Below are 26,169 nucleotides of genomic sequence, written 5' to 3'. Positions count from 1 at the left end.
TAGTCCTAAATAATGTGTGTCACCATGCTTCTGAAAGCAATGGCCCTGCTCAAGGGAGGCTGACCAGGTGGATTTCCTCCTCACTGCATTGAAGAGAAACCCAGGAAAGGTTACTAGAAAACAACATATCTGACAATAAAACAAACAGCAGCACCACAAAATTAAGGGACTTCGTGTGCTCAAGCCTTGCTTACAGCAGGCAAACTCACCAAAGTATCCCAACCAGTTCTGCTGCTGGTCTGGCTGGAGTGATGCTGGCATGGGCCATGGCTGGGTGTGAACAGCTCTCCAGTCTGGGGCTGGTAACCCGTAAAAACACTGGAAACCACCAGCCCTGCACACTCTGCAGGAATCACTCCAGTGCTGATGCCTGTACAGCACAGGTGGTAACATGATGTAATTTGGTTTCGTTCCACAACGTAATAAAAAACTACTTTGTTTAGTATAGTCGCAGCCTCAGCTTTATCTTTTGAAGAAACTCCTACATCCTTTTCTTTCACTGACTAGAACAGTAAACTGGTAAGTCAAGGCTGATCTGGGGATGATTATGACTTTTCCTTCCTGCTAACATCGTGTACCACAATGTACCAAAGACCTGTTCTACCTTTGGGACTCCCAAGGATTTTTGAAACCATAGGTGTTGTGGTGTCTTGCTCTTTCTTGTGAGGGATTAAAAAAACTCACCAAACCCAAACCAAACTACTAACCCCCAGCCCAAACAAAAAAAAAAAAAAAAAAAAAAAAAAAAGAGGAAGAAAATATGTACAAAGGAAAAAAAGGAAGATGTTCCTTGTGGAATATAATTGTTGATTTGAAAGGTAGTTTTCTTAAATGTTTTCAAAACATTCCTTCTCATGTTGGAGCGGTGTAATTGAGAGTCCTCAGTCCTTTTTACCCTGTTCCCCAAATACTGGCTCAGCGTCAGCTGGTACACGTGTCAACTTTGTTCTTTTCCATCATATTACATTTGCTACTATTCACGGCAACATGCACCCATGGTTTAGTGATATACACACCAGAATTGCCACGGCTTGTTTGGAATAGAATAGAATTAGGATTAGAATAGAATAGAATAGAATAGAATATTTTGGGTTGGGAAAGACCCCTGAGATCATAGAGTCCCACTGTTAACCTGACACTACGTAGTCCTCCACTGGCTGTATGCAGAGAACAGGAGTGAAAATAGGGGTAGGCTGGAAGTTGTTCGGCAGGTGGAGAAGGAAAAAGGGGCACAGGGCGTCGGAGTCGAATCTCCGCCTGCCTCGAGCACATCACTCCTTCCCCGCCTTCATCGGCAAAACGGGGACCTGCAGTCCCTCTCCCGGGAGGCGGGCGGAGCGCAGGCGGGCGCAGCCCCGCTCGCCCCGAGCCCCGGCCCCGCTCGCCCCGAGCCCCGGCCCCGCTCGCCCCGGCGGCAGCGGCGGCCCCGGTGGGGCGGGCGGGGCCCGAGCGGCGCGGGGCGCCCCCTGCGGGCGGCGGCGGGGCCCGCGGTCACGTGGATGTGACAGCGGCAGTGCCCGGCCAGCCCCAGTCGCGGCAGCGGCACCGCAGCGCCAGCGCCGCCGCCAGCCCGAGCCGGGCGGGGACAGCGGGGCCGGGGCCGGGGCGAGGCCAGGGGGGGAGCCGCCGCCGCGGTGCCGGGCGGCGGCGGGCGGGGGGTGGGCCGGGCGCGGCGAGGAGCCGATGCGGAGCGATCGCGGGCGGGCGGCGGGAGCAGCCATGGCGGGGCCCCGCTGAAGGAGGCGGCGAAGGAGGAGGAGGAGGAGGAGAGGGGAGGAGAGGAGAAACCTCCGCATTCCCTCCCTCCGCGCCCCGTCCCCCCGCGCGGACCGCCCGCCCGCCCGCCTCCCCCCTGCATGCCCGGCTGAGACCGCGGGGAGGACTCAGCCACCCGCCGCGGCCCCGCCGCCTTCCCGCGCCCCGCCAGCCGCGGACAAAGGGGGAGAGCGGGCAGCCAGAGGAGGGGAGAGCCCGTCCCCACCGCGCGAGCATGGCGGACCGCAGCCTGGAGAGCGTGTCCCTGCCGCTGGAGGTGCGGGCCCGGCTGGCCGAGCTGGAGCTGGAGCTCTCCGAAGGTAAAGGCGCGGCGGGGCGGGCGGCGGTGGGCGCGGGCGGCGCGGCAGCGGCGCGGCACCCCCGGCCCGCTCCCCCATCGCACACCCTCCGCCCTGCGGCCCTGCGGTGCCGGCCCCGGCCCGATGGCGCCCGGGGGGCTCCCTTGACGGCCCCTGCCGCTGGCGGGGAACGCGGCGCGGGGGTTTTGTTCTACCTGCGAGCCCCCCGCGCTCCGCCGCGGCGCGGGCGGGGGCGGCAGGGGGGCTCTGGCGGCGGGGCTTGGCCGCGCACGCGGTGGTGCGGGAGCTGGAAAAATCCGTAGGGATGCCTTGGAGGGGCTCCTGCCCTACCAGGGAAACGCAGCTTCACGGAAACGTGCCGTGTACCTGCGTGGCCGCATCGAGAGACTCCCCCGGAGTCCACGCAGCGTGTGTGTGTCGGCTGCAACAAAACACCCCCTGATAAGGTCGTTTTGGACAATACCAGTGAAGTCACTCAGACGAAACGATATATATTTTTTATAATTGCGGGATTTTTTTGAAATGTATAATTGAAAGCTTGTGGTGGCTTCTTGGCGTGGTTGGTTGTGATGCTCCGCCGGTCCCCGGGCTGGGAAGGCGCGCACGCAGCCCGAGCTGTTGCCGTGGCAGGGAGGATGAGCAGGAGCCCCAGCCCGCCCTCCGCTCCTCAGCCCGGCTCCCGCTCCCCGCTTCCATGTGTGTCAGCGCCCGGGCAGGAGCGAGAGGCAGGCAGCGAGGAGTGCCTGTCAGTGTCCTCGCTGATGGGCACTGAGCGACCAGCGTCGTGGAGGCGATTTTAGTGTATCAGATGTAATCGGTGCCTCCCGGAGGAAGAGAGTGGGGAGTATTTATTTATATATACCAATGCTAGCGTTGGCTCTTTCCTGAAATGCAAATCTGCTATTAGCTGCCCCCTCTTTTTTGTTTTTTTTAATAATGCCCCCAAATATCAGGGTTCATTCACCACCAAGAGGGTACAGCATTTCATAGAAGGGACAAATGACCCAGCGTGTCCCAAATTAGTTATTGGAAGTGGTCGATATATTGAGCTGGCTGTCTGTCTTCTGTCTTTTTGTAACGGTTTGTAAGGGCTCCGAGCCAGAAAGTAAAATGCGCTGGAGCCAGTTTCATCAGCAGGGAGGAGCTGATGTTGACATTGTATTTTCCTTTTAACGCTTTGAGGGTGGAGAGAATGAGCTACTGAGATTGCTTGTGGCTCTCATTTCTGTGCCTCCCCCTCCCTGAGGGTGCCCTGTAAACTTGAAGTAAGATGAGTTAAATACAATATTGCCTTTCTGTGATGCACTGCCAGTCCATTGGCCCTCATCTGTGGTAGTGAGGGTGGGAAGAGCCGTTTATATATCATGGTACATGTAATGTTGTCGCTTTATGCAGAAAATGCTTCTTGGTGTGTGTCACATCATTGTCTACACACCAATGAGATACTAATTAAAACAGCTGTTAGTAAATGCTTATAAAAAACCCCAAATCAAACAGGCATAGACCTTCAATAAATATGCTAATGCAGTGTACCAAAGTTGTAATACAGTTTTACGGTGCAGTTTCTGTTGCTGTAAGCATAATCCAAGAAAGCTCTGAGGAAGTGGGACATGGTTTGAAATTGGGCATCTGTATCTGCACTGCTGTAAATTCTCTGCAGCTAGATCTGGAATGAGTTTAGCCCACTGACAATATCTTTCCTTATTTAACTGGTGTTACACCCGGCGGACGGGGTGGCTCGTGTTCTGACTGTGGCAGCCTAAAGGATCAGTTGGAACTGGGAGGCAGGTAAAGAACAGGCAACATCACATTTTCTTTGTCTTCCCCCAGGCTGCTCTTGGTGTGTTCTTAGTCAAGAACATGACAGTGTTCAGTGCCTGAGAAAATGAAATAATTTACTGCTTAAAGCTCCTACCTTTAGGCAAGGTGCAACTGCTGGCCTGTTCTCAAAATTAGTCCCTACCGAGAGTGGGATCAGTAATTTGTACAGTTTTATTGTGCTGTAGAAGTCTTCTCATACTCTGGCCATGCTACTCTTGAGTTAGATGGTTTTCAAGGCAACTTTGTGTCTCTTTACACCCTGAGCGTGCAGTATCTTATGCTTGTGCTTTGCTCGAGCGTAATGAGCCGAACCACTGCCTTCATTCACTGAGATACATTTAGGCAAGTCCATAAAAGTTCACAAGATTGAGGTTTTACCACGTGTTCTGCTCATGATGTGTTAGGGTGTCTCTGCTGCCTTTGTGAAGCAGGAGACTTTTGAAGGCAATAGGCAACTGCATGCTTAAATATGTATTTGGGTCTCATCGATAACATTGGGAGCAGAGTGACTGCTGTAATTTATGCCCCTTTTAAAGTGCTTTCCCGAGTCTGACTTGCTAGGAAGATGTTTTTTCAAGTGCTGCATTTCTGAAACGTATTTGTTGTATTGAGTGTGAGTTTTTTATTTTTGCATGCTGTGGGTCTTCGAGCTGCTGCTTGCACCCAAGCCACGTGGTTCTCTGGTGCCAAATCCTGCTATGGACAGTGAAGCTTTAGGAACAGCTTCTGAAAGAGAGCTGCTGCTTTGTAGGAGAGAGAGGAGCACCAGCAGGATTATTGCGTGGTTATTCCTCGGCTGTGAGCTAAAGCTGTCTCCTTCCTAGCTCTAGGAAGTGTGATAGCGTGGGTCCTACCCACGCAGTGCATCTTGAAACTGAACATAAGATAGCTGGCGTCCCTGTGCCCAGACCTGGTTACTGTGCCACTAGCACAGCAGGCACTGTGCAGGTGTTGTAATCAGTCCTCGCTGGTAGTCATCATCACACATTTCAATTTGGCCGTGGTATTTTTCCCCCCCCGGTGTAGCCAAAATCTGAGTTCCTTGTTCAGCTGCACACTGGCACTCGGCATAGCCTCACTGGCAGCAGGGATGTGGCAGGAGAGCCTCAGGAAGTGTCTGCTGGGCAGATAGCACGTGCTTTGTAACCCATGGAGCAAAGTGCCATTTTTTTTTTTTTTTTTTTAAAGCAGCTGGCACTGCTTGTTTGTTGAAAGGGAGGAGGAAGGTCAAGAAGGCATTTAATGGTGTTCTGCAAAGTTTGTGACAATAGTAACCTGTTGGTTATTGTGGGCAAGCCACATGCCTTCCACCTCCCCTTTGCTGTGGTCTGAATAGGCTTTTTTTCGGTTTAAACAATGCTATTTAAAAGGTACTATGGATGCAAACGAGAATAACCATGTTAGATTTTATTAGTTTCTTTAGTATGGCTTGGAAGGTGAAGATCAGCCAGCTCAGAAATACTTTGCAGGTTCCTCTGTGTCTGTGTGCAGGTTGCCTGCCCCACAAGGAGCGAGTGCCAGAGGTAGCCTGACACTCTGAAGAGTGTTGAGAATGACGTTCATGGTGATGTGGTGGTGTGTAGTGTTATATATATTCAGCTTAAAGCATCAACAGCACACTTCTTGTTGGTGTTTTCACTTCATTTTGGGAAGGGGAAATTGCTGCTGTGCTTCTCAGGACATAGGGTCTCAACAGCACTTTAAATTTTATAAATATTGGAAGTTGTGGAATCATCCTTGATCCCAGATGTTCTGGAGACATTTGTTTTGATGTGTTTGAGTGAATGTGCTTGATGCTGGTATGTTACATACATGTTCTTTGACACTCTGGTAGTTTCCCTGAGCTACTAAAGCTTGCATTGAGCAGAAGTAGCCCTTCTAGGCTGATGCAATCAACATGTCACTCTGCAGTAGCTGTTCTTCAGGGCTGCTTAGGATTTTACGAGGTTTTAGTTTTCTAACGATGTATAAAATTGTACTGGGTAGAAATAGATGAATCATCCTGTTTTTTAGAATAGCTTGGGGGCTGTTAACTGAAGAACTGATTAAATAAAACCAGGAGTCCTGAAGTTTGCTGTCTTATTAAAAAAAAAAAAGTAATTCTACAACCCCTCCATTCTTAAAAATACTTAAGAATTAAAAAAATGCCCCCTCCCCCTTTTCTCATTTTGCCCTCAATTTAAGGGTGTACAAGGTTAAATTACCCTTCCAATTATTTTGTGAACCAAAATTAATTGGAGAAAGATGCTCTATATTTCTTCCAGTATTTTATCCAAGTGCCAGATAACATAGCAGAAACACTTAAAGAACCACAGACACCGCATGGAAAATGTGAAAACCATCCTGTTCAGAAACTATTCTCCCTAAATTCCTTATTATACTTCCAGTCCTCCTTCTTTTTAAACATGTGAGGTATAGCAGGTTTCTTGTTTTGAAAGTCTCAACTTTTCTCCAAAGAGCACTTTCAAAAATAGTCTCTGCAGATCTTTAATAAGTGATTACTTATTCCCAAAGGCTCTGGACGTGCAGTCACCTAATTAATTTGGTCCTCTGCTTTCACTGTATTGACTGGCTCAATTATATTTGGTAATATTGCTTGGGTTGATTGAGTTACTCTCTGGCCAGGTTTATTATTTTATTAGGTATTAGTTATGTCTTTTGTTGTCTGCATGTAGTTGCTGGGTTGGGACCAGAGATGTGTAGTTAACTTCTCCAGTTATTATTTCTCCCTAACATTTGCCAGCTGAGTCTTCACTCGCAGAGAGGTTTTAAAGTGTGAAAATTTCAATAACTAGCACACCTCTGTGATTTGGGACACAAAGTCATCCTTTTAATTCACTCCTTGAGAGATAGTGCTCTGCTTAGCAAGTGAGTATCACCTGTGAAATGACAGAGTGTTAATACTTCCTGAGTTTAGGTGAGAAATGAACTAAGAAATTCAATACTCACATTTACTTCTCGTTGTTTTTTGAGCTGTTAGGATGCAGCTGGCTCATGTCAGTTATTTTTTCTGACACAGAGAGGACTAATTTACGCAAAATACATAAGGCTGAAATTTTCATGTAAGTTATATGGAAGACTAGGGCTTTAAGAAAATATACTGGATATCATGTGAATTATGATGAAATCAAGAGCACTGTCAACAGAAACCTTTTTTTGTAAGATGAAGCTCCTCTCGTCAGCTATTTTGTTTCTCTGATCATGCTCAAGTTGGAGAGGGACAATAACTTGATGATTTTAAAAACAGATTCAATTCATTAATGAGTTAACCATTTGTATTTTAAGGCACTGGAATTTGAAGAATTCCTTTTTTAATTTAAAATATTTTTTATTTGCCTCTTTCACTGTGCTATTTGGACTTAAGGGCTTTTAGTGGGTGTCAAAAGAATTCTCAGCCACTCATTCAGTTGAAGTACATGGTAATGCCTTGTAAAACAGTCTATGCAAATCTCCAGGATGTTCCCAGAACAGCTGTCCTGAAGGCATGCTGTAAATATACCTTCACTGCCAGCTGATGTTGAGCAGCACTGATGCCCAAGGGTTACACTTAATAGATCATGCAGATGATCTTTACTGTATTACACAACTGACATACTCTAAACACTTTTCCCAGGGATGTGTGAAAGTTGCCAAGGGGGTGTCAGTTTTATAGGCAAAGCGGGGAGTAAGCAATGTGTTTCTAACGAGAACACACACTGCAAGGAGCTGCCCTTTGCAGCTCTAGGGTACGTCTGTGTGGTTGGGCTGCACAGAGCAGGGAGCAGGAGCCAGCACTGCTTCCCTTTGCCAAACCTGTGTACACCTATGGCTTCGAGTCAATGTGCTGCCTTTCCCTGGAAGGGTGTTGACCTGCTTTTGTTTTCCATCAGAAGGGGAATGCAGTCATTCTCATTCCAGCAAACCAAATATCCTTTGGTATCAGAGGAATTCAGGTTTAGCACACCTCTTTCCTTTGTATTTAATTTTTCTCCAGTTAAAGCATTTGCATGCCGTATTAAAGCAGAGATAATAAACTAATTTTTGATGCAGGGTTTGGATTAGGAACAGCAAAAAGATCACTATTTCTCTGAAGGGATATCAGCAGATTCCTTTAGGTCTTCCTAGCTCAGAATGGATGTTTGTGGTATCATATAGAGAATCCTAAATGTACCATAGCTCTCCTATACTTAAAAATGCATTGATTGCGCTTTAATTTTTTAAGAGGCTATTTGTATAACGCGTCAAGCAGGACATATAATTTTTTAAAAATAACTGCTTTAATTCCCCAGCAACTGTCAGACAAGATGAGTCACTGCAGTGTAAGAATTCACCACAGCGCATCACAGATTTGACACAAACTCTTAATCCATGTAAAATTATTCATGTATATTCCCCTATCTTCCCAGTGGGTGAGCTTCATTTTTGCCAAACTCATGATGATCCTATTCTGCCTTCTTTCTTCCCCAGCCTCCTTTTTTTTTTTCTCCTTTTCTTCTTGAGAACCTCCTTGCAGTCAGTAGCCACAGCATGGGGTCTGGATGGAGCAGTCTTTTCCTGGCTTATGAGGAGCCCTTCCTGATTGTTAACCACAGCTCCTGGTTCTCTCCTTGACTGTGGTGGTGCGGGGGCATTTCCAAAACATGATTGCTCTCTGCAGAATTCTGGTCTTTCCCTGTATTACTAGGATAAACATACACTAAAAAATGGGAACTGGTTTTATTTAACTCCACTTGGTGCAGTGCATTGGAGAATTGCTCATTTTAGACCTGTGTAAATAAATATTTTTTTTTGGTTTTTTTTTCTGCCCAGTAATCTTAGCTAGGGCTTCTAATTGCTAGCCAGTATTATTTATCACTAGGATTAAGTACAACTTCAAAACAGGTATAAAACATACCGGGGACACCATCATATTCTGCAATAAACCAGCAAATATAGGAGTAGAAATACTTAAAGCAATACAGCTTGAGACAGATGCTGGGAAGACCGTGGCCATGGCTTTAGCGGGAGCCTCTTGCCACAGAAGAGGAGGTTTCTGCCTTAAAGCCATGTGAAATCCTAGCAGGGCTCTCTGTGCATGGCTCTCAGGGGATGGAGGGAGGTGCTTCTTGCAGTCCCTTTTTGGAGAGCAGAGTCATTTGCTGGTTCCTGGCAGTTTGGTAGGCGTAGTCTATTTGACGCATAACCTGCAGTGCTTAGAGCGGCATCGAGTGCTGGGGTGTGGATAATTCCACATTATTTTACAACACAAGTTGATGTTGAAAAGTATATGATGTCTCAGTGATCTCTTTTTAAGACTATTGTGTTAAGTGGTTAGATAACTAGAGAAAGGACTCTCACGAAGGATCTTGATAACTTGGAAGAGAAGGTGTTTCCTCTGACTTTTGATGGGGCTGTTTGATTTCCAAAGACTGGATCATACGTATACTGTCATTTAGGATGCTTAAGGGGGTTTTTGCTTTTATGTGCATGGCTGGGTCTGCAGAATGATGGCAGTGGAGGGGACAGAGGGATTCTTCAAGTGTTGTCTGCTTATGTAAGTAAAAATGGATGTTAGGACTTGTTTGGTCCTATTTCTTTCTAGATCCAGAGTCCATATCTCCAAACTGTGACATCTGCAGTTTCTTCATTCAAATCTTGGCTTGCTCTGTATGTAGGATTAAAATATCAAAAAAAGATCTTGTAAGCCTGGTCTGGTAAGAGCTGCTCAGAAGCCAGAAAAATGTTTCTTAATGAACTCTGTGACAAATACTGAAGTGTAAGTAATGGAGCCTGATTTTTCACTGGTGGGCTGGTGGTTGAAAGTTTGCCTAGACCAGCAAAAGTTCAGAGACTTTTGGTTGGTGTAGGGACCCAAACAAACCCTTTTTCCTACTGTGTGGATGTCCATGTGTCCATAAACAGCCTGGCAAAATAGAGAGACCGTAGCAACAGTCTCCTGAGAGAAAGCAGCCCTGGACTATTCCATCTGCGTGGACCCTCCAGAAGGAGTTGAGTGTTCACAGGATGGCCACAGGGCTGTTGCATCTATCACTGCCATTAATGGGAAAACGGGCCGACCTGGTCTTTGGACTTCTTGTATCACACTACAGAACCGTTCTGGAATTGTACAGAAAATTTCCTTCTGGTAATAGCGAATAATAAAACTTCACCTTTTTTCTTTTGAGGGGATATCTTTAGTTGTATTAAGTCATATTTTTTGTTGTTATAATTGCAAGGAGAATGAGCAAAATTTAGAATTTTGTGTGTCATGCCTCTTATCCTTATTGAAAGAGATATTCAAATAATCAAGTATTTTTGGTGAATAATTGAACAATTATAATTGTCATTGTGGTGACATGCAAGCAGTTCAAATTTAGTGAAGAATCTTGAAATAAAAATTGTGTTTGAAATGCTAGATTTCTTTGACAGATGCCTGAGGATGAACAAACAACATTTACCTAGTGAAACACCACAATGTAGGAATATCCCTGCTCTTCCCTGAGTGATGATAATGGCAAACCCCCTTGCTGAATTTGCTGGAAGAGCTTAGTTTCATTTGCTATATTTTTTAAGTCTGAAAAAATAATGATTATATTCTCTAGAAAATGCTGTAGGTTTTCTGAGTGTTGTGAAATGAAGGGTTAACCTTTTTTAGGAAAAAGTGCTGTTGGGCTGTGAGTGATTTTTACTTGTGAGAGGGAAAATAACAGGCAGTACTTTTAATTTACTCTACTTTAAATTGGCTCCATGTTGTAATAGAAAAATTTGATTTGTTGTGTTGAGAAACAATGGGACTATTGGCAGGTAAATTTAATCTTTTTTTTTTTTTAATGATGAAGAAAAGTCTTGTGTTTTATGTTTATGAATTTTATGCTGTTAAAGTTTGACACATCCCAGTCACAAGGTTATATCCTTGTCTCTTACAAACTGGCTGACTCTTACAAGCTGACTTTAGTCATCTGAGTATCCATACCACAGACTTGGGAGAATTGGACAAGCAGTTCAGAAGAGATCTGGAGGAGTGACCAAGAATAGAGGCTTGGACTCTGAGGATTAAAGCAGTCTTAATAAACACTGTTTACCAGGAGAAAAATTGGAGTTTATTTTGATTATTTGAGAAGCCTTGTGTTGGGGATGGAGGAATACTTTCTCGTACCACAAAGCATTAGCAGTCCAAAACACGAGAAGATTGAACTCCTAGGAATGGAAATTAGACAAATGGAGGTTGAAGATAAGACAGAAAATATTAATAGTGCTAGATAAACACCGAAACGCTTGCATAGAAGAGAAGACTCAACAGCTTTCTAAAAAAAAATCTACCCACAAGCAGAACTGATGGAAGGCTCCTTCCTAAGACATAATAAATGTAAGAAGTTTGTGTGTGTACATAGGTATGTAAACCACAGAAGCTACCCTTGACCAGAAATATACTGGTTTAAGTACTTTTGTAGTGGCATTTTATAAATGTTTTAGTCCAATATTATGATATATGTTTTCCTGGTAACTCCAAAAGGCACTGCAACGTCTTAGAATTTCAGGTTTAGTATGTTTTCAGTATTTTACTAGAGATGACTTGACATTTACTTGCAGGAGTAGTTTGTTTTAAGTCAATATTGAACACTGTAAGGATGTGCATACATTACAGTTTGAGAGGGTATCAAAGGCAACCGCTGTGATAATACTTGCTTAAATACTGGCTACTCATATATTTGCCTGTAGCTCAGGGGACTTCTGTATAAGCAAGAAGTGGCAGAAAAATAACATTTTTAAAAGCTTCTAAAGTTTATTGTACTTTGCGTAATCATTGGTTTTTATGTAAAGGTATTGTCCATTGTAATAATTTGGATAAAAAATGAAACTACTCACTTCCTCTGAAGATTAATTCTTCTTGCATTCTGTTCCTAGGGTTGCTGTTTGATCTGATGCCTTTGCTTCTGCCTCAGTGGCTGACTGTGGTAACTTGTATTTGCTCTTCATTGCAGTGATAGGTGAAGGGTGTAGGAGCAGCAAAAGTGACTCTGTGCCTTTGTGCTGGCACCTGAACGTCTGTGTTTTGTTTATTGGGAGTTTCACAAAGCTGGTATCTTTGACCTCCAGCAGTCACTTCTGGAGCAAGGTGAAACAGAGAACGTATTCCTTTGTTTGCAGTGGGAGAAGATATTTGCTGTCGCTTAGCCCTGACACTGTTCTTCCTGAGCACAATCATGCTGTGGCTGGTAGTGTCTGCTGGTGGTGCTTCTGAGGAAGATGAGGGCTCCTGGCAAGTCTGATATTTCTTCCTTGGCTTTGAAGGTCAGCCTCCTGTCTGTTTTTTGTTCTACAAAAGATGCAGTGTGGCCGAGCCAGGTGACTGGGGTCACCTTGTGAAAAGTGAGGAAGCTGTGTGTGGGATACATTGAGCCAGAAATAGCCAGAGCGATGTTAAATTTCATCTTTGACTGCTGGACCTTTCAGAGACATTTGGTAACTTGTGGAAACCTAGGCTGTTAGAGCTTTCTCTCCATAGGATACCTTTCAAACAAGTATAGGAAGCTTGGACCCTTTCTCATCAGTGCCAGTTTTTCTCTCCTGGGAGGAATCCCAGCTGGTTCATATACCAACTCTTTGTACTATTCAAGAAATACTCTGGGCTCTTTTCTGTCCTGAAGATCATCCAAAAACCACAGCATCTCTGAAACATAAAGTCCTCTTCCTCTGTAATGCTATTAGTCATTCCTTGGTGCTGGTCTGGCTTTGGCTGACCTGCGAAGTGCTTTCCTGTGTATTTTGATAAGGTAATATCACCTGCAATGTTACGTCTATTGCACATCATTCAAAATGTGAAATTGCACATGTATGTTTCTTCAAATGCACATTGGCTCTTCAGTACTGTAATTAGTTACTTCTGGTAAATAACAAATATAGTTTCAGATTTGACTTTCTTTATGAGCCATTCCAGTGCTGGATATATGCTAGAAATAATTGCATGCCTCATCTGCCAACTTGATTCTTTGTACCTTCTTAGGGCCAAAGCAAATTGAGTATTTAGGACTAGATTAGACTGAAATTGGGAAGAAGAAGCCACCTCTTCTTTAGAGTGAGCTTTCAAAGCATGAACAGCTTTGTGTTCTGAATTTTAGTGTTTTTTTACTCTGTAATAAATCTGCTCTAACTCAGACACCCAAAGAAGTCTCCCCTGACTTTTCCCTAGAATAAAAGGTTCGTTTTGCTAATGGGGATCTTGTAAAACGTGATAGCATCTACCAGCTACCATTTTCAAACTACCTAAATGTCTTACTTAAGTACTAGTGAAACATATTATGTATCCTTGTCCCTCAAAAATTGCTCACATAGTTGTGTTAGAGTTAAGAGAGGATAAAGCATCAAAGTGGCTGCATCCTTCTGAAATACTGTGGCACCTGTTCTTCTCCAGGCTCTTTTTGAGAATATAGTATGACTGTTGTCATGGGCTGGGTTACCCACCTCACTGGTTTCTGCATTCCACCCCTGAGCCCAGCACGGACAATATAGCAAGCACACCTCACAGAGCTGAGTTCCTAGGAGAGCACAGTAGGAGTTACAATAAAATTACAATAGGAATTACAGATGAAAGGTGATTGAAGTCTCCCCAAAATAGCAGTGTGGAAGTACTTCCAATGTACAGGCTGAAGCTTCATTTTCAGGGGCTCGAATAAGGAGGGAGTATAAGTTTTTCCAAAATAAATTCTTGTATTTATTTTTTCACTCAGAATGAAGTCCAGTTCACCTAAAAATAAATGGCAAAAGCTATGCTGGCATCAGGACTGCACTAATGGGTGTACTTCCCTTAAAGCTATGTCTGTGAATAGTCAGAAGCAGTCTGTGATATTTAAGGATCTGTGCTCGGGTGTGTGGCAGAAAGAAACAGATACTTTTTCTTCACTTTGTGTGTAGTCATTGGTGGTACTATGAGAACATTTTGCGTTTGGGACAGAGCAGTTACTTATATGGAGCAACAGGCAATGATGTACTCCCACTGGAAAGATGGGGACCTCATTCAGGCCTGGGAAACCAGTCCATATTTAGAGAATTTGTTACCTGTTTGCTGGAAGGCACTCGTAGCATTTCTGGTCCTTTGTGAAAGGTAATACATGGTTGGTATCACCTGTTTGTGTGTGACAGAGAGAGAAAGCCAGCATATGTGCCTTTTACTTTTGCTTTTAGCTTCTTTTCACCTTTCTGTCTGTTTTCCCCCCATTGTTTACTTTCTGGCTTTCTTCTCTCTAAAGGCATCTGGCTGTGGTGTGGCCTGTCAGGGTCATTCGACCATCCTGCCCCACCTTCCTTGGTCATCTCTCTTTTCACCACTACTTAAACAGTAGACTTGGTGCAGGATCACCACGTAGGTAATTCATGTGATGCCCCTTTTTGCAACTGCTTCTTTTTTTCACATGTGAAAGATTGCTCTTGAGGCATGTCAGGGCCAACATGTTGCAAACTGAAATCTTTTATTCTGAAGTTGATTTCAAACAAATTTTTGTCTTGGAGTAACAAACTTGTTAACTGCTGAAACTCACAGTCTGTAGAGACACTAACTTAGTTATGTGTTCTGTTAGTCATGCTTGATGTTTGCTTTTTTGGTTATTGATGTTTAGTTCTACTTTGTCATGTTTGCTTAGAGCTAGATTTGGATATCCTCCATGCAGTGCAAGGCATTTATGGAAAATGTGCATCTTAAATTTCTTGAAATCTGATCTGGAGCTAAGTCATGACATCTATTTTCCATCTAAAAATGCATTTCTCTTAATTATATCCCCATTCAGTGTGGGTGGGGTTTTTTTCCCCTCAATTCACGTGGAACCCACACTAAGCAAAAATACAGCTAATAGAGCCTAAGATTGTAAAGAAACTACTTGCAAAGAGCTGGCAATGCTGTCTACATGATGAAAGTAATTTGAATTGTTCAGGCATAAAACATGGATTAGAAACTGTATCTTCAAATCATCTTTGCATATTTATGAGTACACCTGTTATATAAGCAGTGGAAAGTGCTGAGATTCCTCCAGCCCTCTGCCACGGTATGCAGGGTGAAGGAAAACAAGATCATTTGTCAGTTTAAGTCTTTCAAATCCAAAGTGGAGCCTTATCTGCCTAATAGCCTAATACCAGAGAAAGATACTGTTTGTGTTCAGCAGGGCTGTGTTCATGTGACTGTCAGGGGCTGAATTACTGCTCCCAGTGCTATATAAAGATTCCTGCTCCCACCCTGCCCCTCCCCGGCACTGTCATTTAGCACAATGTGCAGCATGGCTGTAATACATCCCTGACATACTGAAGCGTGTCTCCTTTCACACTTGTATGTGGAAAAGAAGAAAAAAAATAAAGGGCCTTCTTCTTGGCTTCTGTTAACTTCCTAGCTGCGGAGGGTTCAGCGCCAACTGGGGCAGAGTCATGTTACTTGCACCTATTTTCCAGCACCAGGCCTGTATTGAGGGGAAGAGTTGGGTTGTGTGATCGCTGTATCCTGCACCTCTTCTCTGCTCAGTGCAAGTGCTGTGCCCACTTTAGCCTTTGGTGTTAATATGAGTACCCACAAAATACAGCTTCCTGGGGACCCAGACTTGGAGCAACAGGACTGAGGGTGCTGTATGATGTGGTGTGAAGCTGGATTTTGAAAGTCCTTTTCCCTGTCACTGCTGCCTTGTTGCTGTTTGCAGGTGGGTTATGATTCCAGTGATGTCTGGGTTTACAAACAAAAAACAAAAGCAAAAGAAACAAGAAAACTAGAAAAGGAAGAAAATATCATGGACTTTGTTTGTTTTTCCTTTCCCTGAGTAAGTTTATTTTTGTAGCATTTTAAAGTTGGATCAATTCAACAGTCTGCTATAAAGTGCAACTTCAGAAGTAACTGCACTCTGCTGAGAACAGGGCTCTGAACAGTATGCATGGAGGAAAAGATGGATGCATTGGGAAAGGGTGCATGTATAGAAACATCTAAATCCAGTTTTTCTGCTGAATAAAATAATTTATATAACTACACTGAACATAAGGAGAACATTTTGTTACTGTGAGGCACTGTTACAGCTTGCACAGCATGGTTGTGGACTCCCTATCCTTTGAGATGCTCAGAAGCTGTCTGGACGTGGTTCTGGGCAGCATGTTCTAGGTGGCCCTGCTTGACAGGGAGAGTTGGACAAGGTGACCTCTAGAGGCTCTTTCCATCCTCAGCCATTCCATGATACGCCCTGAAATTTCCACCCTTTCACATATGTAATTGTAATTTCACATAAGTAATTGATAAGTAATTTTGTGCTTCCCAGCATGTTTCTCGTGGATCACAAGCTGTATGTGGCTCTTGGAATGGTGTACTTGGCCTCTTCTGCAGTGTGTTCATACCTGAGATCTGCTGCAACACCAGGTTTTAAAATTCTGGGATGTAATTATGCCTTGTGCACTTTAGTGATAGTCAGCAAAAATACACCACATGAGAGGTGAAGCACAATGCATTAAACAGGTATTTGGAAATTGTTTCCTTTAAAATAATGTTACTGGTTTTTGTATGCAAAACTTGATAATGGCAGTAAATTTACATCTTATGTAAATGAACTAGAATCCAAGCATGGGTAAGGGTGCTTGTGATGATTTTAATACTGTCATTATGATCATCACTCAGGTATATGACTGTCAATTAAACAATTCCTGTTTTTTTTCGGTATGATGGAAGTATATGCTTGTTTATATCTGTGGAAAAGTATTTCCTTTGGTTCTGTCAGGAGCAGGGAAATGAGCAGGATTGAATGGCTTTGAAAATAATTTTGTTCAATTACTTATTAACACTGATTTTAGATATGAAAATACCTTGAATGTTGATGAGATCTTTTATTATTTTTATTGAAATCTGTTTTGAGAGTTGTATGCAGCTGTAATCATGCAGTTAAATACTGCATATTTTTTCAAAGTTTCACGTCAGTAATGCACTAATGAATCCCCCTGGCAGAGGTAGAAATCAGTCACCAATACTTTGGCATTGTAGAACAACCCCCAGTAAAAAGCCTTCTTCTGAAAGCGGTTTGGTGGCTGTGGTCCTCAGCTGAATGTTTGGCCTCAAGCTATTAATGCTTTCCCAGCCACCAGGCTTTCTTCTCTTCTCTATAAAAAGTGAAACTGGACTGTATTTTTTGGAGTATGAAGACAGCTTTTAAATATGGAAGAACTCCCATATCCACATTGTTTCCTGACTATTCAGTGAGCAGCTGGACATAGCTTTTGTGAGAGAAAGTTATGTAGAGTATGGTCCCAGTTCAGCAAGGCATTTTAGGCATGTGCTTCAGTCTCATTGATACTGCCAGTTTAACTTAAACCAAATTGTCACACATGGAGAGAGATATTTGTCTCCTGCATGGAAAAAAGAAAATTGCTGGCATCTTCATTGCTTGCTTAAAAAAGAGAGTCAGTGTTAAATCAAGGGATCAACAGTCTTTCTTTTGGATTACTGAGTAAATGGAAAGGGATCTTCAAGCATTTTTTGTTTAAATGATGCTTCACTATATGTTTAAGGTCAGGTCATTAGATGAAGAACAAAACTGACCATACCTGTGTCTCATTTTCTGTGCTTCCTCGGTGCTTTATTGAATTTGTAACAAAAAGAGAGTAACTCCATGAGGGTGCGTGTCGGCTGAAGAATTCAATCATACAATACATGTTCTGGTGAAGGATACACTCAGCAGCTTGTCAGAAGCCACATGTCATGGAGAGGGGCCTCCTGTCTGCAGCCAAATGTGTGAAATCACCTTAGGATCACAAGGCAGGTCCTTGCCTTCAAGACAGTGAGGAAACAAGGGAATACAGTGATTACCTTTCCTCCTAAATACAAGTTGATCTAAGCAGCCATTTTCTGGAAAATGATTTGAAGCTGTTTCTCTTTACCTTTTGCTGCAAGGCAAGAATCATGAGGAAGCAAGGAAGAATTGCTCCAGCCTTGCTCCTTCTGCTTTTTCTAGTACTGCCTTAACAAAAGTGGTTCATAGCCCAATTACTGTAATCACCAGCCAAAGACAAAAATGCCTATCTCCTGCTTTCCAGGGTTGAGTTTGCAGCTCAAGGATCTGAAAAATCTGGATTCAACAGGGTAATTTCCTGAAGACTGTATTCAAGCCATTCTCTTATGGGAAAAAGAGGCAGTTGAGGGATGGGTGAGAAGATGCTTTTAATTTCATTGCAGGATTTTCAAAAACAGAATGGCAGAGGCCAAGGGATAGGTGTCTCTTTCTTTGTCCTTTGATGTTGTATGGCAAAGGCATGAATTGTTTCTGTTTTAGGAATTTGAGAGTGTATTGCTGTGTTCAACATGTGAGATAAAAGGTTCTGTTCAGGACCATGCAATACATTTATGACTATTTTTTTATTTTCATCTTCCTTTTACCATCCATCATGATGTTTTCCTAGTGTACTTGGAATCTACTGAACCTGGTCTGAAGCCTTATGGTTTTCCCACTGAGTTAGTTTTGCTTCATTAAACTGTATGAAAATGTAGTTGATTCAAAGAGCTTGGTCCTCTTGCAATATCCAGCATTTATGGTGGTTTAGTCCTCTGTGTTTCATAAGATCTGAAACAGAAGCTTTTGATTGTTTGTGTAGTGAAAGGAATGGCCTGCAAAGTCAAGTACACAGTTGTTTCTACCCAGTGCTACGGGGTGAGGAGGGTAAGAAGTTAGTCTGTCACTGATAGAACAATTAAAATTTAGACATAAAGATGTAGACAAGGACTATGTATTCCATTAAAGGCTAAATGTGACACATTAAGGAACTTAAGAATTTAGCTGTGGAAACATCTCTTTAGGCAATGATTTATTTTCAGTGATATTTAAGGAAGTAACTTTTGAAATGTAAAAACCTGTACACAGACGTCATTATTTTTGCAAGCAGTGTGTGCGTGTATGTAGGCATATTTAAAGATATAAAGGAATATACATTCATAGAAGAAGGGGAAGGAAAAACCTCGCACACTGACTCTTCAAATGAACAAATCTTCCCACTTAAGGGAATGTTATGGGAGGCAGCAGCTCCCTTAGGGATAGGCATGCGCAAGTTACCCCGTTCTGAGTCACGGATTTTTCCGCAGCTTTGTGGCTCAGATGTGCAAGCCCCTTCCCCACCATGCTCCCAATTCCTTAAATAGCAGCTGAGGTCAAGAAGGACAAGGGACAGATCACTGTCACTAGGAGGCCTTCTAAATCACACCAGGGTATGTGGGGTTTCTTGATGCTCAGTCAGCTGTCTGGTGCAAGAAGATAATTTTAATCCCATTATATTTATTGCTTCTCAGTAGTGTTTTGGCTTTTATACTGACTCACACCCTTTCAAAGGAGTCACCGATGCTCTTATTGTTAGACTTAGAAGATATCTTTATTACAGTTAGTTTTGTGATGTCTATTTCTATTCATTCACGTGAAATGAATTACAAGCTGCAGTTGCTGAATTTGCAACAATGTCTTTTGGCTTGGAACAATCAACCATTATGACCTTTGATACCTCAAAATACACAGTTAATAAAGTACAACTCTATTGTATATATCTTGAGGTTTTCCTTAATATGTTGTGCCTTTCCATTTGTGGTGTCTGGAGATGTGTAGGGGCTCTGGGTCTCACTGAACTGGAGCAAATTCAGACCTGTATAATTGGCTGGGAAAATAATGAGAGAGGGAAGATCAGTTTTGCAGACAGGGCCACAGACATACAAAAAGTTTTGGGTTGGAAGCAAAAGAGCTTTGAAATCCAAAGCTGGGTCAAAGACTTGCCCAGCAGCTTGAGGCAGAGGTGGATGCTGCTTCTGAGCCAGTCCTTCCTTTGTCCTTGGGCTGGTGGCTGGAGGTGCGTGCTCAGACCTCCATCAGTGGCAGAGGTAGTGCTGTGCCCTTCTCAGAGCCTCAGCAGGGCAGGCAGCAAAGCTGCAGTGGGTTCACATCTGACAGCTTAATTTGCTGATGTCCATGACCAGTTCTCCTGAAACATCTCTAGATGAGTATGTGCCCTTAAAGTTAAGTCCCCAAACAACATGTCATTAAGTGCTCCAGAATATAAATAATATATACCAGTAGCTCAAGACATTGAGCAGTGATTACCCCTGTACCCCGCCTTTTTTTTTTTCCTGTGATATCTCAAGGATTCATAAGTTGAGAGCTGTTTTGTTTGAGTTTTTCTTTCAGGTCATAAGAAATTCAAATGTCTGCTGATCACACACGGACATGAAAAAGTTCTCCTGGTATTTTGTACCTGATGTCTAATGTCTTGTGGATGAACTACAGTTCTTCTTAGATGCCATTCTTTCCTGTCCTGCAGGAAAAACTGTACTTTGTTTCCAGATGGTAGTTCTCCAGTGATGATTTATCTTTAGGTTTAGAACAGGCCCTTATGTTTGGGAAACTAATACTGTATATGTGTTCTTAGAACAGTATTAGATTCAGACATGAAGTTATGTATTATTGACAAACCTGAGGTGGATGCAACATAGTGCATTGAGGTTGGACACCATTATACTTTCAGAAATGGAATTGCTACTCTGGGAGCACTGTGCTACTACTTAAAGCCAAGAGCAAGTGTTACATTTTTCTCTACAGTCTAATATAAAAAGCTGTGGGGCATTTTATTGTGGATTGTCCTGTGAAAAACTGACTGGACTGGAAATTGCCGTGTGACATTCACATAGAAGAAATTTTTATTGGAATAGTGTTATAAAGTTGTGCAACTGTGGATTATTTTGTTTGCTTATGGAAATATGTAGGTACAAACATAGTTGTATGGGACATAGTTCTTTTATTATGGGTTTAAGTCGTATTGAAACCAATTGGAGCTGAAAGACTGAATATAAGTGGGCATATACACGATTAAGGACTCTGTTGTCCAGGGACAGATTGCCAAACTGGAACTAGAAGAAGAAAACATCCAAAAAGGGGATGTAAAAAGAAAGGATACCTGGATGATCCTAACAGAGTTCAACTGTTGATGTAAGGGATTCTGTACGAGAAAGACTATACAGGACATCTCAGCCATTTTGGGAGACTACACTGTGTTCAGCATTTTTTGCTCCAATAGAACTGAAGTGAACACAAAACCTCCTTCTGCTGCTATTTTTAATCCCCACAATCTTTCCAGTATTGACGTGTTATTGAGTTCTTTTGCCTCAAAGACTTTCACATCTGGAATAAATTTGTTCATTTTTAAAATCATCTAGACAATACTTGATTATAATACTGTAGTATTGTACACTGCAAGAGGAGTCCTAAAGAAGGAATAAGCTTGATGGTCCTTTAATTTTTTTTCTTCTACTGGACTAAATGCTTCCACTTTTAAAGCTGGATAAATAGTATTCTGGATGTCACTATAACTTTTTAAAAATGTTCTTTTAATAGGCAGGCACTACAGTCTTGGAAACACATGTTTCTTCTTATTCCCTCCTGCCCTTTTTTTATATCTGGCACAGGCAATGAAGGAAAAACAGTAATAGTGTCCAGTGGACAATGGGAAAAATACAGTATTGGACCATTTCATCAGTGGAGCTGCAAGCATCTGTTCTTCAGCACCAAGGCTTTGTTTGCCTTCAGACAGACTGTGTTGTTCAGTGGGATTCCCTCCGGTGGCATTGCCCCGGCCTCTGCACTGTCCCTGTGCTTGTGGGTGGAGCTGAGACAGCTGAGGATGTGTCTGGTACCCAACTGCACCAGTGCTTAGTTCTGTGCATTCGTTAATATTGTGATTATTATGCTGGGCTGTGAATTGAAGGACCTGCTAGCACTCATTCGCTCCTGCCACGTTTGCTGTGGCTTTCGTGGCTGCAGTCAGAGGGAAACAGTGGCAGCTGGATCCCAGCAAGAATGAGAGCATGCCTCTGCAATTAAACTTTACCAAAAAAAGATGCAACAGGATTGGAAATGTTCGGGTTGGTGTTCCAAAATACTTATTTGACTTTCCCACTCTGTTCCTCAGGGATTTTAAAGCCTGTGTCTAGTGTAAAAATAATTTTGAGGGTTATTTTTTTCATGTCGGTTATAATATTGAAAAAAAAAAGTTTGATTTTCAAGGTTTAATTGTGGTATTTTATCACGTGTTTTTTTCATGGCTCAGAAACATCTAGCGTTTGTAGCTTTTTAGATTTTTTCTGTTAATAAAAAAACCTCATCTGAGTCTGGAGTATGTTGAAGAGGATGAAGGATAGTTCAGACCCTGGAGGCAGCCAATGAGATGTCCACATCAGCCAACTATGAGTAATTAGTATCTGAAAATCAGGCATCAGTTTACACAAACAGCATTTGATTTCTGTCGCAGAGCTCAGGCTGGCATTATATGTGCAATATACACCTAAGCAATTCTTTAGACCATTTTCTCCACAATTTCTCATCATTAAGATTTGATATGTGAAATAAGAGTTCAATCAATCTGTTGTCTTTCCTACACAGAATTTGTGTATTTGTGTGTGTGTGTTGTAAAAGTAGCACCTGAAATCCTAAGCCCTCATTTGTCAGGACTGCCCTTGAAAATCACCCCAGGCCAGGGACGGGTCTCAGGTGCTGTGGTTGGGTGGCCCAGGCTGGCTCACATGTGGGTGTCTGAACCTTCTCTCAGCATTTGGTCATACCCAAAGTGTGTGAACAGTCTGTAATATGTGCTGCTCCCTGTGCCTGGGCATTCATTATCTGGGACAGTGATGGCTGTCGTGGGCCAAAACTGTGTCAGTGAGAGCACCAGCTGCCAAACAGAAACATGGGGCTGTGCTTGTGCTGTGCCCTGGCCCAGTTGTATTTCTTGGGTATCTCACTCACAAAGGAGAACCATTGTTTTTGAGCAGACAACATGATAGCAGCCTCAGAACTGAAGCTCTTGGCAAAGAAATGCAAGTCAATGGAAGAATGCAAGCCAGCCTGAGTACTATCCTACAGCAGCCCCATTTGCCTTGCTTTTTTCCCAAGGGGTAACTAAATAGAGCACTCACATTTCCTAGAAATTATCTGTTTAACAGATGGATAAGACACGATAAAATAACCTTGCCTTGAGAAGTGGAGGTTTCAGGTGTTCGCATTCACATTTTTTTTTAAATGAGAAGAGGGGGTATCACACAAAGGATTACTGCAGCTTCTGCTGAATACTGTGTGGTGCCAGTGCTGAGTTTATGAGCCTGTAGTTGGTGACCTGGCATGAAGGTGACTGCTTGGCTTCCTTATGAGGAGAGGTCATCAGAAGCAGGAAGAAGAGAATAAAACTGACAGAAAAATAGTTTCTGAATTGAAAGCATCTGGTTTTAATCAGAGATGCTAATAAATGCTTTTTCTTAGTTTTGACATTTTGGTCAAACTTTTTTTCCCTTTTTTTTTTTTTCCCCCATGAGCTGGTGTTATCACTGGATCCACCATGCAGTTTCAGAACTATTGCTTTTGATTGCATCATAGTGTTAAAACTTCTCGGTTTTAACCCAGGATATCTTCCTTAGAAGCGTCTGCAGATGACCCATTTGAATAAAATCTTGTAAATTTTAAGCAATGTAGATTGTAGAACCAAAAGCAAGTTGGATCAAGCTGTTTGTGACTTCAGTGGGTCCTTTTTTAGAATTTCACACTTGTATTGAGTGTATTTTCGAAGTCATGGGAATACGGAAAAACATTGATTAAAAAAGGCTGTCTCTTCTTGATTTTTATTTCCCGTTTCCTCCCTTGTCACATCTATGAAAATACATGAAAGAAGTCCCTTCAGGCCATATTCTTGTATACTTACCTCTCAGAGGACGAAGTTATGCTCAGGGGGAAGGAATTGACTCAGATATGTGACTTAACAATGGAAGTTTGCTATCAAGAAGGTATGAAGTCTTATTTACAGCTGTTTAAAACAGAATAATAACCAGTTATCAGTAAATGACAGTAATGACTGTCATAAAAAGGTGCAGTAATTCCATATTTAAGAGATTTTTTGTTACAGTCTTTTAATCTAAGAAGTAATAATGTTAACATTTGTGGATATGTAAAATATTTCTCTCCTCATTACAATGATGCATTCTTCAGTCTTAGTGTGTCCCATCTTAAAAGAAGTGAGGTTGTCTGTCAATGTGCTTCAGAGTAACTGGACTCCAGCTATTGGTGTCAAGGAGAATTTGTAATACCTGAAACTACTTGGGCTAGCATTTTTATTTTTGCTGTATTTTCAGTAAGGCCAAAAAGGGAAGGGGCAAAGGCAGTTTTGGAAGTCCAGTTATGTCAGGAAATCTGTGAAAGATGGTGTTGGTATTGCCACATACCATTTCTTCTTTCCTTTGACTGTGACATGATTTAAGAAAATGCTCCATTATGAGCTTATGTTAACCTGTAAGAAGGACAGTATTTGTAATAAATAAAATAAAAGTTGTCCTAAATATGGATGCTTTTTTCTTAATCAAAACATTTTAGCAAACATAGTATTTTCTGTCTTAGCAAAATGAAAAACAAACAACAGTGGAATAGCATGCCTGATTTCTATTCTTGTCCTGAATTTATACGAATTTGCTGTATTAATCTAGCTCCATTTGCTCATGTTGGATCTCTGTGTAGAAGACTGGTTTTTTTGGCTCTGTTGCTTCTTCTAAATGGGTGCCACTTAGTGCAACAATGTGCCTAATGGAGTCTAATTCTGTGATCTGCAGTTTTGGGGGTTTATTATTATTAATGTGTGGTTTCAGTGTTCTGGATATTTGTTTTTATGAATTGTTACAGTTTACTTTGTAAAATGATAAATAAAGTTAATAATTGACCGTGTTCTGCCAAGAATTTGTGTGTGTTTTGATTTTGGTTGAGTGACAAACTAAGCAGCCCCTGTGTATATCCCTGAATTTTCTTTTGCTGTTCCAGCCATAGATGGGTGGGGTTGCCTCTCAAGCATTTTGGTGGTACCATGCCACATCAGTGAATATCCTTGTGCCACATCTTCTTACGTGCACTGGCAAAAATTTCTTCCATGTGTACAAAAATAATTCAGCATTAAAAAATACCTTTGAAGCAGTGGCACTGTTAAGAACAGTGTGTATCCTGATACGTGTTTCGTGTTTCGTACTAATTCGTAGCTCATTCTGTGTGGATATCATCCTGGAATGAAAATTGTTGGCCTAGCTGTGATGATGAAAATGTAAGTTAGTTAATTTGCCATAAAGACCATAGAAACAGTATGGTCAGATGACATAATCCCAAATCTCATTATTAAATCACTTACGTCTTGCAAAGGAATGTTCTTACCACATATTAATTTTCAGTGGACAGTGTTTCTTCTTGTGCTTGAAATAGTGCATTGTGTTGCAGAAAACAGTGTCACACAGTATCAGGCCAGAAATACAGATGGAAAAAAATTCTTATTAACATTCATGTTTTCTGCACTAGTTCTGGGCAGCATTATCTTCCTTTGGCTTCTCTATAAAGATCTGCTGTGACAACATTTCATATCATCCTTCCTATTTCAGCACGTCTTCAAAATAATAACAGTGTTACAGATACACCTTCTAATTTCTATGTTAGTATTTTCCCTTCCTCTATAGATTCTGTGTAGGGCATATCCTCAGTGTACATTTAGCTGTGTCCTAGCTCTGCTGACAGCCACAGGTTTAAATGTCAGTGTTCTAATTGGCGTTGTTTTGATGCAGAAAGTATCAAAGATATTCTTGAATTCCTTGGAAGAGCATTCTGCCTGCACCCCTGGCAACAGTGGAAGAATTTCAATACCTTCTGCATCTGCTCACTCATGTTGTAACTGCAAGGTTTAAAGGAATGATCCCTAAAATTTGGGATTAGTTGGCATTATTTGGTGTTTCCTCTAAGTCCTTTTTAGTCAAAGATGATTGACTTGTGGAAAGTGTGAATTTGCTTGTTTATATTAAAAAAACCATGTTATTAAAATTTTTAACAGCACACATGCCCATTTTATCAGTTTCATCTTCAAAAACAACCTAGAAGCTTAATGTGATTTGAACATTTTTGGACATAGTGTAGGCTCTGCAAACTGAATATAAAAGGTGCCTGAGGGTTTTGGAGTCACCTGGCTGAGACCAGTCAGAATGGTCTGATCCCTCAGATGCATGACTGCACCTCTGAGCATGAACAGGGCTTTGCTGAAGGCATGAGGGTGTCCTGACATCACACCTAGGCCATTTTTCGTGGATTTCACGTGACTGTTCTTGTGAAAACCTGCTGCTGTAGTAGCACTATTGGCTGTCCATGGAGGGCAGTTGGGTGCAGAGAGCTTGGAACACCTACACTCGTTTGCCATCTTACCTGGAGTGTTGGTAAGGTCTTTGGTAATGGTTGACTGGGGAGCCCAGGGTTTGAGATTGAATGTTTACATCAGCTACTACAAC

At 42.4% G+C, this 26,169-nt stretch overlaps 1 protein-coding gene across 4 annotated transcripts in view; it reads left to right on the top strand.

The window, feature by feature from the left end:
- The first annotated feature begins 1,689 nt into the window (after nucleotides 1-1,689).
- The window catches only part of DIP2C (disco interacting protein 2 homolog C), a 316,626-nt gene continuing 292,146 nt past the window's right edge, over nucleotides 1,690-26,169 (top strand). For 2 of the 4 annotated variants that reach the window (XM_032099479.1, XM_032099487.1), the window contains exon 1: nucleotides 1,690-2,075. In XM_032099479.1, coding sequence (XP_031955370.1) covers nucleotides 1,991-2,075 — 85 coding nt within the window. In that variant the 5' untranslated portion in view covers nucleotides 1,690-1,990. The remainder of the gene's footprint in view (nucleotides 2,076-26,169) is intronic. The other 2 variants (XM_032099504.1, XM_032099495.1) reach the window with 1 other exon arrangement.

Source organism: Corvus moneduloides, chromosome 1 (assembly GCF_009650955.1).
Source record: "Corvus moneduloides isolate bCorMon1 chromosome 1, bCorMon1.pri, whole genome shotgun sequence".
Taxonomy (NCBI): Eukaryota; Metazoa; Chordata; class Aves; order Passeriformes; family Corvidae; genus Corvus; species Corvus moneduloides.
This window is presented reverse-complemented; position numbering and strand designations above follow the sequence as displayed.